The 13,756-nt window shown below is 38.3% G+C and overlaps 1 protein-coding gene across 5 annotated transcripts in view; it reads right to left on the reverse strand.

Moving 5' to 3' along the window:
- CSMD3 (CUB and Sushi multiple domains 3) overlaps positions 1-13,756 on the reverse strand; it is a 1,232,975-nt gene that overhangs the window by 623,398 nt on the left and 595,821 nt on the right. For all 5 annotated transcript variants that reach the window (XM_030553724.1, XM_030553722.1, XM_030553725.1 and 2 more), the window contains one exon: positions 13,034-13,146. In XM_030553724.1, the coding sequence (XP_030409584.1) occupies positions 13,034-13,146 (113 nt within the window). The remainder of the gene's footprint in view (positions 1-13,033; positions 13,147-13,756) is intronic.

Below are 13,756 nucleotides of genomic sequence, written 5' to 3' on the forward strand. Positions count from 1 at the left end.
TCCCAGACGTAACAATGAAATAACAAACTAACTTTTTTTGCAGAGTATTTATGTAAATACATTGCCAAAAAAAGTATTTATTTACAATCCTGTGACAGCTTTCCTACATATAACTGTCAGGCAGAAGCTCTTCAATCTTTTTTGTCTAGATTATGATTTTTTGGGGGGTGTTCAAGTTGATATTTAATAATATCAACCTGAAGCTGTCTACACCTGATCCAGACAATCTCTAAATACATAAAGAACTGTTGTTTGATGGGAAAAAATGTCAGCCACATTGTTAAGCAGGTCCCTAAAACAAAGCTGATTTAGAAACAGGTTATGAAGATTTTCCTTAAAGTTCAGCAGAAAGTTTTATTGAAAGGAGGGAAAAGACAATATGTTTTAAATATCAAGAATCTATGTTTTTGTAGACTGGAAAACTTAAAATATATTTTCATTGTAAAACAAAATATTTAGGGGTGAAAAAGCTTTCCCTCACTTTATCCGCAAAGACCTGAAATCAAGGCTTCCCTGAAGTGGTATGAACCTGTTTAACCTCTTTGTGCCTCAGTTCCTCAACAATAAAATGGGAGTACTGATACTTCCCTTCATCACAGTGGTGCTGTGTGGATAAATTCATTCATCTTAATGAGGGGCTTAGTCATGGTTGCTATATAAGAACCTAGAAAAGTAGCACTGAGAGTTTTTAGTTTAGTTATTTATTATTTTTAATGAAGTAGCACTCACATTGTGCTAGGCACTGTATATATCTGAAAGAAGAGACAGTCCCTGTCCAATAAGTTTACAGTCTAAAAATGTGGCAACAGAACAAGCCCTATGAGATCATGACTCTTCTGACTCTTAGGAAAGTGTTTTAGGAAATGTGGCTTTACCCTTATAAAATAATAAAGTGGTAGTTCCATATCAGTATGAGGCACAGTTTAAAAATGAAAAGGGTAGAAAAGAAAATGTAGACAGAGTGTGGGGGCAGGTAGGGCAAACAGAGGCAAAACAAGACAAACAAATAGTTATTAGGTAATGAAGATGGATAAGCAGAGGACAAAATGAATGAGAGATCTATAAGATGAGAGAGTAAAATGCAAGAGGATGAGAAAACAAGAAAGGGAGATTGCATTTCTTCCCCCAGCCACATCATTGTAAACAATAGAGAAAAATCCCTCCAACATGACTAAGGGCATGTCTACCTATACAGGGCTGCAGCACTGATGCAGCTGCCCCACTGCAGTATGTCTGGTGAAGAGGCTCTATGTCAATAAGAGAGAGCTCTCCCATTGGTATATGATACAACCAACTCTGCACACTGACATAGCTGTAGATATCAGCCCCTAAGTTGGTGTAACTTTTGTCACTCAGGGAGGTGGTTTATTCAGACCCCTGAGTGACACACGTTATACAACATTAGCTGTAGTGTAGACATAGCCTGAGCAAAGGCTATTTTTGTCCTCAAATTTCTAGCATCCCTATCTATCAGTGCAGTAAGAGAGAGAGAGAGCCTATGTTTACCTCACAATCCTCAGCACTATTCCCTAGAACTACAGAACAAGATTTTAAGATGTTTAATGTTTCTAGATAAAATATAAAGACTTAAACTTTTGGAATTTGAACAAAGAACATACTGGAGGTGAAGGCATAGATTACATATACAATATACTATTGTTAATATTCCATTCTTAGGTTTGGGGTTTTTTTTGCATATTATTATTGCTCTACTTTCCTAATTAATCTTTTAGGCAGGCATTTTATCCAACAGAGAATAATGGGTCCTAAGTGTTTTGCAAGCTAATAAAACATTTGTTTTAAATAGAGGTTTCAGATCTATGTATTATTATAACATAAATAATTTTCACAAAACTAAGTGAGTAGGAACATAAAATAATACTATATGTAGTACTGCTTAATCTTAAAAGGGAAAAGACATTTTCAGTATATCACATGTTCATATCAGAGATTCTCTCACAACTCATATATGCACAAAAAGAGAATGTACACTCTGGAATAGGTTTCAGATAATGTTCCATTCTAAAACCTGCTACATTATAGAGTATTAAAATATTCAGGCAATCACTTTCAGCTGGCATTGCTGGATCCTCAAACTTAGCTTATTTATCCAAAACAAAAGAGAATTAAATTAAAAAAACTAAAAAGAAACACTCTAAATTTGGCTTCCAGATATTGGTTAAAATGTGTAGTAGCCCCATTAGTAAAACAGCCAAGTCTCTGCTCCTGGAATTCCCTGAAGATGAATTTGACAAAAACCGCTGGGTCTTTACAGAATCAGTGTCAGGAGGGTCCTGAAAAGTTACCAATAAAAAATATTATTGGAGTTACTCTGCATTCACACTGGAATGACTAAGAGCAGAATTTGGCTAGGTATTCTGAAAAGTTCCTTACTATAGCAATTTGGAATCTTCCTGACACCGACTCCATAAAGAACCAATTGTCTCCATCATACAGCTACTGAAGAACTTCCATGCAGAGATGACTTCTTCTATGGCTGCCGCAGAGGAATATCAAAATAGCTCAGAATATAAAAATGGAAAATTATCCAAATATGGTATAGACCAAAATTATTAAAGTATAGTGCCCAAAAGAGTTTCTGGGTCAGGAGTTAATCCATGTATAACCCTGTGTGTTAAATCACAGTACTCATCCTAGGTGATCTCAATACGTTTTTGCAAAGAAAAAGGAGTTAAAGTGAAATGACTGCCCCATACATTATTGGTGGGAGTTGCCATCTAGCTTGTAAGAAAAAGTGTGTGGTCCCTGTAAGGGCCAGGTAGCTAGAGAATGACTTGCTGCACAAGGTTCAGACCAGGTCAGCATGGGGAAGCTGACCCATCCTCTTCCCCAGGTGATTAGAAGAAAGGGGAGAGTATTTAGATCTGTGCCAGGGCAGAAAATGCCCTCTTCTACCTGGATCAGATGGATCAACAATTACCATCCCACTCCTGGAAGTAATGAAATACCTGGTTTTGTCATGATTTGCTGTGGGCATTCCTTTCTCAGGGGATTGGGAAGATTTTTTTTCCCCCCTCACCATCAGATTTGCCAAGGCAAGATAGTTTTTTTCACCTTCCCCACAGTGGGTTGGGGGCTTAGTTGGGGAGGATATGAAACAGGGGTCAGGCTATAATTATGTAATTCACTATGTAAGTATGGGGCAAATGTCCCATGCAGGTTACCCCATAGGGAAGCGATATGATGATCAGATCAAATGAATTGGTGAAGGATTTAAAGGAGATATTCTTTAAAGTAGTGAAAAAAGGGAGAGGGGGATTGTGGTTCCCATGAATGGTATGGCAGGGAACTAACCCCCCACCTTCTTCATAGACTCCCTGAACCCTCATTCAAGGGGGTTGCTGGTGAGGACTCAACAGTGGGTTGGCTGGGGATCAAGATGGGAAAAGGATGAGGGCAGACAAGAACCTTCCCCTCTCCAAGTATATGTAAATGATTATGGAATTACTTGCACTGTACACTTTTATCTGCCAGTTACTCCCTGACATTCAGAAATAAAGTTGAGACCTAATTAAACAACAACACTCTGTATTTCCTGTCCTCCTTCTCGCATAGCTGGACAATGCATCTTTTTCCCAAATTCCTCCCTCATGCTGGCCAGAAAGGAGGAAAAAAAGACACAGCATTCAATTCCATCTCTTCGCAACATCAAAATGCTTTCTCCTCTTAAGTATAGGCTGGATAATACAGTTCCCCTGACACTCCAACTTGCTTTCCAGTCTGGCTGGTTTAGAATTGTGTTTCTGCCTTAAATTCTGTTACAGGTCATCTACATAGTTTTTGCACTTTCAGAAAGGATAAACTCCTTTACATGTAACCTTCTAGCAACTTAGAGATAAATATAACCAGGTGGGATGTTCAGAGTCAATAACACTCAGCTATTTAAAAACAAAATCTGCAATTCCCTGCTTCCCAAAATACTAACAATATGCAAGACAGAAACTAACTTTTTTTTTAAATAATATAACCATTCTGATATTAGGGACTTGTTCTTAAATCAAGAAGTCAAAAATGTGTCATGGCCTTGATGCAGTGTTTTCTAATTCAGCTATCCAAATTCCCACATCCTGAATCTGTGCAGATATAGCTTCCACTTTTATTCTCTGCTCCATTCAGATAATTCTGTATGTCATCCAGTTGATGTGCATCAGTTCCAAATCTTTACTTATAGCATCCTTTAACTCTGAAAAGCCAATTTCCAACCAAAATCTCATCCAATTAGTTGTCTATGTTGTGGATCTACCAACTTTACCCAAAAGGGCTTGGCATGAAAATATTTTATCTAGGGCATATTGGCTGTTGGTTATATTTTTGTTTATTTTTGTTGGGATTTTTTTTTTGGCATCTACAATGAATAAACAAACACTCTCAAGGACCACAAAAAAAAAAAAGAATTGCCTTGAAAATGAAGGTTTCTTACTTGTAACGGGGCTTTTTGAGATTGGCTTGCACATTCCCACTCTTTGGATATATGCCAATCAACGCCATTGAATAGTTCAGCCTTCTATTCACAGCGCCTGTAGAGTCCTCAGGCCCCCTCCCTACCTCTCCTCTCAGCGTTTGAGCACATTCTGGGGGAGAACCTATAAAAGGGGCAAGGCAGATGTTGCCACCTCAGTTCATTCCATTGCTAATGCAGAATCGTGATTAGCTGGGATTCTGCAGAAGAGGGACGGGAAGGTGGGTGAGGAGTATGAAGAAGCTTTGTAAACAAGTAATCAACTATAATAGAAAGAAAGAGAGAAAAAGAAAGAATAGATGGCAGGTAATGACTGCAGAACTGATCTACCAAATTGGGCATCTGATCTAGCTGTAATATTTAAGACATCATTCTTAGTAAATGTATTGAACTCAATACGACCATTTAATAAATTTCAATTAGTGGAACATGCCTTAAATATGCTATTAAAGCAGCCATTGATCTAATGGAGTGTGGAACAGGGGGGAGGCCATGAGGCATTTTTATAACTTTCTACTATACACAGCCAACACATCTAGATGATGTTTCGGTGGAAATTGTATTTCCCTTATGGTTACTCACATATGAAATTGTTTGTGAAATTCTAAAATCTTTGGTATCAGAGGGATAGCCGTGTTAGTCTGGATCTGTAAAAGCAGCAAAGAATCCTGTGGCACCTTATAGACTAACAGACGTTTTGGAGCATGAGCTTTCATGGTTGAATATCCACTGCATCTGACGAAGTGGGTATTCACCCATGAATGCTCATGCTCCAAAACGTCTGTTAGTCTATAAGGTGCCACAGGATTCTTTGCTGCTTTTAAAATCTTTGGTTCTATCTAAATAGAAAGATAGCACTTTATCATCCAAACAATATAATTTTTACTCTGTCCTATGTAAACATGGTCTGGGACACCTGTAGAGTAATGAATGGATGGATTGATATGGAAATTGGAAACAACTTTAGATATAAATTTTGGGTAAGGACAAAGAACTACTTCATGAAAACTTGTAAATGGAGAACGAACCATTATGGCATGAAGTTCACTGACCCTCCTGGCTGAAGTTATTGCATAAACATGGTTTTAATTGAAACATGAAATAGAGAACAAGAAGAAAATTTTGAAGGATGGAGACATAAGCTTTGTTAGCACGAAGTTTAAATTCCATGAGGCTCTCTCACAGGGAGATAAAGATTTAGCAAACCTTTCAGATACCTCTTGGCAATTCTGTGAGAGAATAAAGATTTACCATCTACTGGTATATGGAAAGTGGTTATTGCAACTAGATGTACCTTGAGTGATCCAGTAGATAAACCCTTATTCTTAGAAACAGCAAATACTCTCTTATGCATTGAATAAGAACTGACCCAGGACATAATCATGTACTCATAATGAAAATCTTTTCCATTTTAAGTAACTTTTCCATGTGTATTGTCTTTTAGCTTTACCTAAAACACATTGTACATCTGCATCCTATTGTCCACATTGTCAGATGCAACTAAAGAGGATCTGGATAGTACAATATCCATTGCAGCTGTCCCAGGCGGTCTGGTGATATTGATAAGCATTTGTTGCTTCCTTTGGAAAGAAGGAGTAAGTCTGTTTACTACTGTCTTGGCTAAGTTGGGGTGATAAGTATCACTCCAGTTTGGCTAAATTTTGTTTGAACTTCACAACTTTCAACATTAGAGGGAATGGTAGGATAGCATAAATCACCTCTGTACCCCAACTGAGGAGGAATGTATCTGTAGGAAGTGAGCATCTGCTCATTATCTTGAACAATAATGAGGGCACTTGACATTAAGCCTTATGGCAAATAGGTCTATATTTGGCATATTCCGAAGAGGAAAAAAATGTCTGGACCACAATCTCCTTTAAGGACCATTTCTGCATCTGGGAAGAGTCTCTGCTTAGTTGGTCTGCTAACTCTTGGAGAGATCTTCCACATGCAGAATTACTGTATAAATCTTGTGCATTATATATCAATCGCAGTACCAATTGCCTTTTTGCAAAGCTGTGGTGACTGAGTCCCTTCCTTTTTGTTTACATTGTATATTACCATTCTATTGTCTGTGGCCATTTGAACCAAAATCCTTGCACCTGAAGAAGGAATAATCTGAGCACCAAACAAATTGCTATTAGCTCCAGAACACTGATATGAAGGTGACACTCTTGCTGATTTGACAGTTTTTTTGTTAACAAATTGTTGAAGTGTGCCCCCTTGCCTGTTTTGAGGTGTCTTTTGTAATTATCATGGAAAGAGAGGAAGGGTTGATGCATGTTTCTGGTCCATCCAGCATAACAGAGGTTTCTGGATTTTCTTTGGAATGGTAAGCATTAGATTCATGTTATCTACTGAAGGTCGGAAGCTTGTTGCCAAATAGTGTGGAAGCGGTCACATTCTTAGTCTTGCATAAGGCATGACGTAAGTATTTGATGTCGTAATACCCAGAAGGGAGAAAAAGAAACTTACTCTCTGAGATGGACTCTTAAGCAGAAATAGAATGTTAGATTTCAGTTTCAGAAATTTCTTCTCCAGGAGATAAGCCCTCACCATGCTGGAGTTTAGAAGTGCTCCTATGAAAAAATTATTTTGTGTTGGGGTCAAAAGGTATTTCTGTTTATCCAAAAGCCCATGTTTTGGAATAGAAAACGTGAATTGAATGACTCCTTTCAGATCATCTCCAGTAGATACTTTTTAGGAGTCAATTGTTTAAATAATGAAAAACAAAAATCTCTTGTCTTCTCAGAAAAGCTGCCACTGCAGACTGACATTCTGCAAATACTTGGGGTGCAGTAGAAAGGCTAATGGGGAGAATCCTGTACTGGAAATGGTCCTGCCCTATGGCAAAAAGAAAGATAATTCCTGCGTGATAGTCTTATCAAAGTGAACGTCTTTGGTTTACTACTCTCAATTTCAATCTAGACGGGAGAAGGAAGGAGGGGATAATGGATCCTAGTGTTATCATTCTGAAGCAAAACTTTCAGATATATCTGTTCAGTTCCTGAGATTCAGAATTGGACAAAGACCACCAACTTCCTTTGGAAATATCAGGAGTAGAAAACTTGATATCTGAGATCTACAAGAACCTCCTCTATTACGCCTTCTCTTAGAGGAGAATTGATTTCTATTTTTAACACAGACTCATGAGAGGGGTCCCTGAATAGGAGGGAGAGGGAGGGTTTTGAATTGGATGGTATAACCATATTTTATAGTGTCTAAAACCCATATGTCCGTAGTGATCTTTTGCCACTTGTAAAAACGGCATAAACCGACTCCAAATGTTAGGGAAACAGAATTCAAGGTTGAATTGTTGTTCTCAAACTTCATAGAATCATAGAAGTGTAGTACTTGAAGGAACCTCAGTAGATCCAGTCCAGTCCCCTGCACTCAAAGCAGGACTATGTAATAATTAGACTGTTCCTGACAGGTGTTTGTCTATCTTGTTCTTAAAAACTTCCAATGACAGATATTTCACAATCTCACTAGGCAATTTATTCCAGTGGTTAACCCTGACAGTTAGGAATGTTTTCCTAATGTCCAACCTAAACCTCCTTTACTGCAATTTAAGCCCATTGTTTCTTGACCTATCCTCTGAGGTTAAGGAGGGCAATTGTTCACGCTACTCCTTGTAATAACCTTTTATGTACTTGAAAACTGTTATCTTGCTCCCACCCTCAGTCTTCTCTTTTCCTGACTAAATAAACCATTTTTTCAATCTTTCATGTGAGATAGTATCAAAAGCCTTACTAAAGTCAAGATATACCACATCTACTGCTTCCTCAGTGAGGTGTAACTGCATTTAAAGAAATGGAAGATTAATACTTAGGTCTCATATTGGATTTCAAGGGATGCCTTTTATATTGTTAAGAAACATTCAAGTAGTGCTGGTATTGCTGTCTGCTTTTATTGAGGAAGACAATAAAGAGATACCTAAGGATGAAGAAAATAATTTTCTTCCTAAATAATCTAATGTTTTTCCTCTTTGTCAGTAGGAGTAGAATATATATATCCTGTTTTTGATCATTGCAGTCACTATCTGAGAATTAGGGGCAGGGTGCATATGAAAACAAGAAAACCCATCATACAGGATCTGATAAAGTTTATCTGCTTTCTTACCAATTGGTTGGCAGAAAGATGGAATACTCCATATTGATTTTGCTGACTGCCAAAAACCCTCCAGAATGGGCAGAGCAACTTTGTTTCTAGAGGTATTTCCAAGGATGTAAAAAACAGGATGAGGAATCCCCTCCAGTGAAACAGAAGCCAATTTTAAAGTAGAAATCATTCTGCTGACTAACTTGTGGAATTGGATACCATCCTCAGACGCTGAGGGAGCTGAGGCTACTCCTACATTTTCATCTGGAATGGAGCTGCCTATGAGTTCATGATGCTGATGCAAAATCTTGATTTGTGGAGGAGCAACACATTTCTTCCTCATCATATAAGATATCTTGGATAATCATGAGGGACCTTGGTATGGGATCCATTAGTATGGAATCTGAGTGTCCCAGATCAGAGTGTCTCAGACTGAGTGTCCTGGATCTGTCAAAATATTCTTGCCTCAGTGCAGATGCAATGTGCTAGTGCTTGAAATAGGTTGAGATGGAAACTCTGGATTTGGGCAGAATGGCCAAGGGATCCAGAGACGCACTTCCCAGTCCTGCCAGCTTGTCCAGTTCAGTACAATATCACAGTTAGGAGAATGTGTGCATTTAATATGGTCCACATCAGAAGACTGCCCTTTAGAAAGTTAAGGATCTGGCTAAATGGTTGGATCCAACTCTTCCTCATAATGAGGATCCAAGCCCAGATCTGACAAGCAAATAATTGAGGATACTGATGAGGTAGGGATCTGCAGCAGTGTCAGAGGTGACAGGGGTTTTGGAATTTTTAGGTAACATGGAATCTGAGAATGGCTCACATCCATCCATGATTAGCAGCTGGAAGGAACTGATGCAGCAACCATGTCTGTGCCCTTTGTACAGCCCTTCTCTTGGGTTGGGCTCAAACACTATGTGAGGAGGGAGAGGAGGCATGTGAGCACTCTGGCAGGCACTGCTAACAGAAGTCTGCACAATTCAAGGGCACCAGTTGGCACAGATCCCAAAAGTGGGAATGTGCAGAGGACACTTGAAGAAGAATCTAGCTACAACTTCCAGCTGAACAGAACTACCTTTCAAACACATAGGCACTCAGATACCATGGAGGTATTCATATTGTATCATGGTGATAAGGCAGTACAAAGTATACTATTTAGGGAAAAAATAAAAGTTTAGGGAGATTTAAATAGGTATGCAAATACACACATAGAAGAACAAAATAGAGATGAGAACGTAAGTGGTCATCTTTGTGCTCTCTTTTCTAGCTACACAGATAACATTAGTTTAGTTATTGAAGAACTACTATTTATGTGAAAGAATAAATGTACAACATGAATAAAATGTCATGTGTATAATAAGACACTGCGCTTTTAAATGAGCTGCCCTCTAAAAGTGAGTCGTGTAAATAAAGGAAGGTATTTAAGCTGTGCAAAATATCTAAAACAAACTTCAAATTCTCTTTCAAATTTACCTACTGTTCAAGGTTTGCTGTATTCACAAACTGCACCCTCTGCCTCTGAAATATGGTAAATATGAGTTTGGGTTTTGGTGTGTATTTGTCTGCTCTATGTGCTTCATAATCCTATCCACTTTCTCCTCTCAGCAGCTGCTTGCTTTTAAGGTAATTAAGACTGGACTTCCTTCTTACATTAGCTGTCTTAAGGGGGACCCTGTACTTGGACAGTTAGTATGGTCCTTCACAAGCTAAAATTATGCTAATCTTGGTTTTGAGTATGGTCCCTAAATATAATGGTGATGGGTTTATTAGAAGTTTTATACATCTATATCCTCATGCAGCTCATTCCTCCTAGGGTATGGGCTGTTTCCCTTATCTCAATACTCAGAGTTCCTTGTACGGACAGAGGACATGATGCCTCCCTAGATCCACCCCACTCCCTGCTCACCCTGCCAAAAATCTGTCAAGAAGGAACAGAGAAGAATCTTTGTTCTTCCTGCTTAGCAGCTGCACTGAGCTCAAAGAGACAGTCAGAACTCTTAGTTGGTAAGCTCTAGCAGAAGATTTGCCAAGGTTCCCTAGAATGTGGCAGCCTTTGGTTTCCCTAACTACCATGCTAAAGACTGAAGAACTTCTCTCAGCCCTAGCTCAGTAGAGCTAGATAGCAAGGATGGGTGGATTTGTTCCCACTTGTGCTATATGATTGAGTTGTTTAACTTACCCAGAATATTCTTTAGGATGGAAGGAAGTGGCAATCCATACTGAGTGGACTTCAGAAGACCCTATTAGTATACCAGCCACCCAGCAACACCAAGGACCAGAGGGAAGCACTGGAAGGAGTCAGATAGGCCCAGGATAAATGAGTATATGTGTATAGAGAGTAGAGTGTGTGGAAGCTCATGTTTCCTCCAACCAACAGTAAGGTTAAATGATGGACCAGACTTGTTAAGGAAAAAGAGCACCAGATGAGTAGTCCTTGTGATGGGAAGAAGGAGGAATGTCTCAAGGGTAGAATAATGGGTACCATCTGTATTGTGTTCCCCATGGGGGCTTAATCCTCCAAGCCTTCAGGTACTGGTTAACTCTCAACTATTTTGAAGTAAAATGCATGTTCATATTGTTCTAGTATCATCAGTGAATACACTGCAATTAGATAGAACCATGATCTTATCTTATCCTTTGAATCTGATCCTCCACTTCTGACATACTTCCATATGCCCAGAGGGTTTCTCCTAAACCCTCTCATCTCCTCAATTGCTCCATCATTACCACCCCAACCAACCAAGCTTAAAGTATTGGAGGGTTTTTTCCTCCTCAGATACAGATTCTCTCCAAACTTGCTCACTTTCTGTGCATACTTCTTAAATATTTCCTCAAATACATCCCCATTGGCAAAACTCCTGTTTTCTTTGTTTTCTTTCACCCAAAGTACAGAAACCTCCATATTTCCAGCATTTGTGATGCTCACAGGAACTCTTTTCAATATATGCAACATTCTGCAACTAAATAACCTTCTCCTACCGCTCTGACCCTCTCCTCAAATCTCCTTTCTTGGTCCCAGTGTTCTCCTGCATTAAGTTAATACCTGCCCTTATTTGTAAGGCTTGCCATACCTCTGGTGCTGGCTATATCTCATCCCTCCTCACTTTGATCTCTGGGCTCTGTTCACTCTTTTGGTCTAGTTATTCCCTATTGCTTCTCCTCACAAGCTCACTGTCACAATGTCCCCACATTGTCTTCTTACATCTGAGATGACATCATTCTTCTGGTCCACCAAGCAGCCTCCTCCTTTAAATCCCTGTTCAACACCTATTTATTTTCAGATTGCTATTCAGCATTGGAAAACTCCTTTGTGCTCACTTCGCCATCCCTCTCGCTGATCTAGATCTTTATTTTAAAATATCAATGTGAAAAAGACACTCTATGACTCACATAATTAGTAACTTTGACCCTTTCCTTTTCTTTCCACCTTTCTTTGTTTGCTCTCATCACATTTTTGGTTGCTCTAATATAGCTATTAGGCTCTGCGGGGCAGGGACCATGTCATTTTAAAATCTGTGTCAAACAATATGGGACTATGGTGACATATCAGTATACCATTATCTCTGTAAGGTGAAAACAAACAATAATTGTCTTTATTTTTTCTCTTTTTCTATTACACTTTTGGATGAAACGGATGCTTATGCCACATAGATCACCTAGCGTGAACAAGAGGACCACACATATTATTGTGGCCAAAAACAGACAAAGTCACATGTTACTGACAACTGCCCTCTGACCAGACTTGATGGTTGTCTGAGGGATCCACACTTCACTACTGTACATTGGTTTGGCAAGGTCTGCATCGGATAAGAAGACCACAAAGATACTGATACATCCTCACAACAGCAACAGCATTTTCATCTTATACACTACATAACCTCCTCATGCCAAACCAGCTCAAGAACTTTGTTAGTTAAGTTTATTTACATCACTGACTGATATACGTCAATCTCAACCCATATTATTTCAGACTTGGGCATCTGTTCATATTGTTGTGATAGGCATGGGAGTTTAGGCACAAAAGAAGTTAGAAACTCATCTTCACATGTAATATAAATCAAATTAAATCAAATTACACCTAGACATATCACACAAATTATGGAATGGGCTAATTTCTGAAGTGGAAATATATTTGCTTGTATCAAGTGCCTGGATTTAAATAATCACAGAAGTAATTTATTTTGACTTTTCTACAACATAAAACATACCAATAAATAATAGACTTATTTTTCAGTTGTATTCTGAGGACTCAGTCCTTCTAAGGACAATCAGACATATACAGAGCTGCTATACAGAGCTCCATGCACAATCAGGGCCTAAGACATTTGAATGCTTCCAGTATTACTGATTAGAGAATGGAGAGCATTTCCTAGCATGAAAAATAAACCATATATAATATTTGCTTATATTTTTGTACTGCTAAGCATGTCCACAGTAACTTATTGTTACCTTTGTAGTTCACCTTGAAGCCAATTGAGCCCACACTTTCATCCGTTTGAAGGTGTAACCACATCTGACTGTTCATGCTCACAATTAAATCTGGTACAAAACTTCCTGTTAACCTAGAAGAAAAACAAACAAAAATAATATTTAATGAGAAAATCATCTGGATTTAAATATGAGTTTGTCACATTTATAAAATAGAAGTAAGGAAGCCTTAATTACAGCACTCAGAGAACCACAATATTCAGGTACATAAAAATGATTATGAGAAAATTAACAATTCCTAACTGTTTTTGGTTTGCAAGAGTAAAAAATAAAATCAGATTAATTTTGTTTCATCTGTGCCATTGACACTTAGATTCGATAGAGGAAAAAGATAGAATCTATTCATCTTTTAAGAAAAATCTTTTTTTTTTTAAATCACAGAATGTTACTGCTTTGTAATCATAAAATCATAAAACTGAAAGGATCCTCGAGAGGTCACCTAGTCCAGTCTCCCACACTCATGGCAGCACTAAGTATTATCTAGACCATTCCTGACAAGTGATTGTCTAGCCTGCTCTTAAAAATCTCCAATGATGGTGTGACATTGAACTTCATATGTTTTATGGAAATATACTTATGAGTGTGAATATGATGTAACTGGAATATGCTTTATTTAAAAGGTCTCATAACAAAGGTTACAACCTACTGAATATATGCCCCCTATTTGTATGTTTGCATCTTGTG

Source organism: Gopherus evgoodei, chromosome 2 (assembly GCF_007399415.2).
Source record: "Gopherus evgoodei ecotype Sinaloan lineage chromosome 2, rGopEvg1_v1.p, whole genome shotgun sequence".
In the NCBI taxonomy this organism is placed as follows: Eukaryota; Metazoa; Chordata; order Testudines; family Testudinidae; genus Gopherus; species Gopherus evgoodei.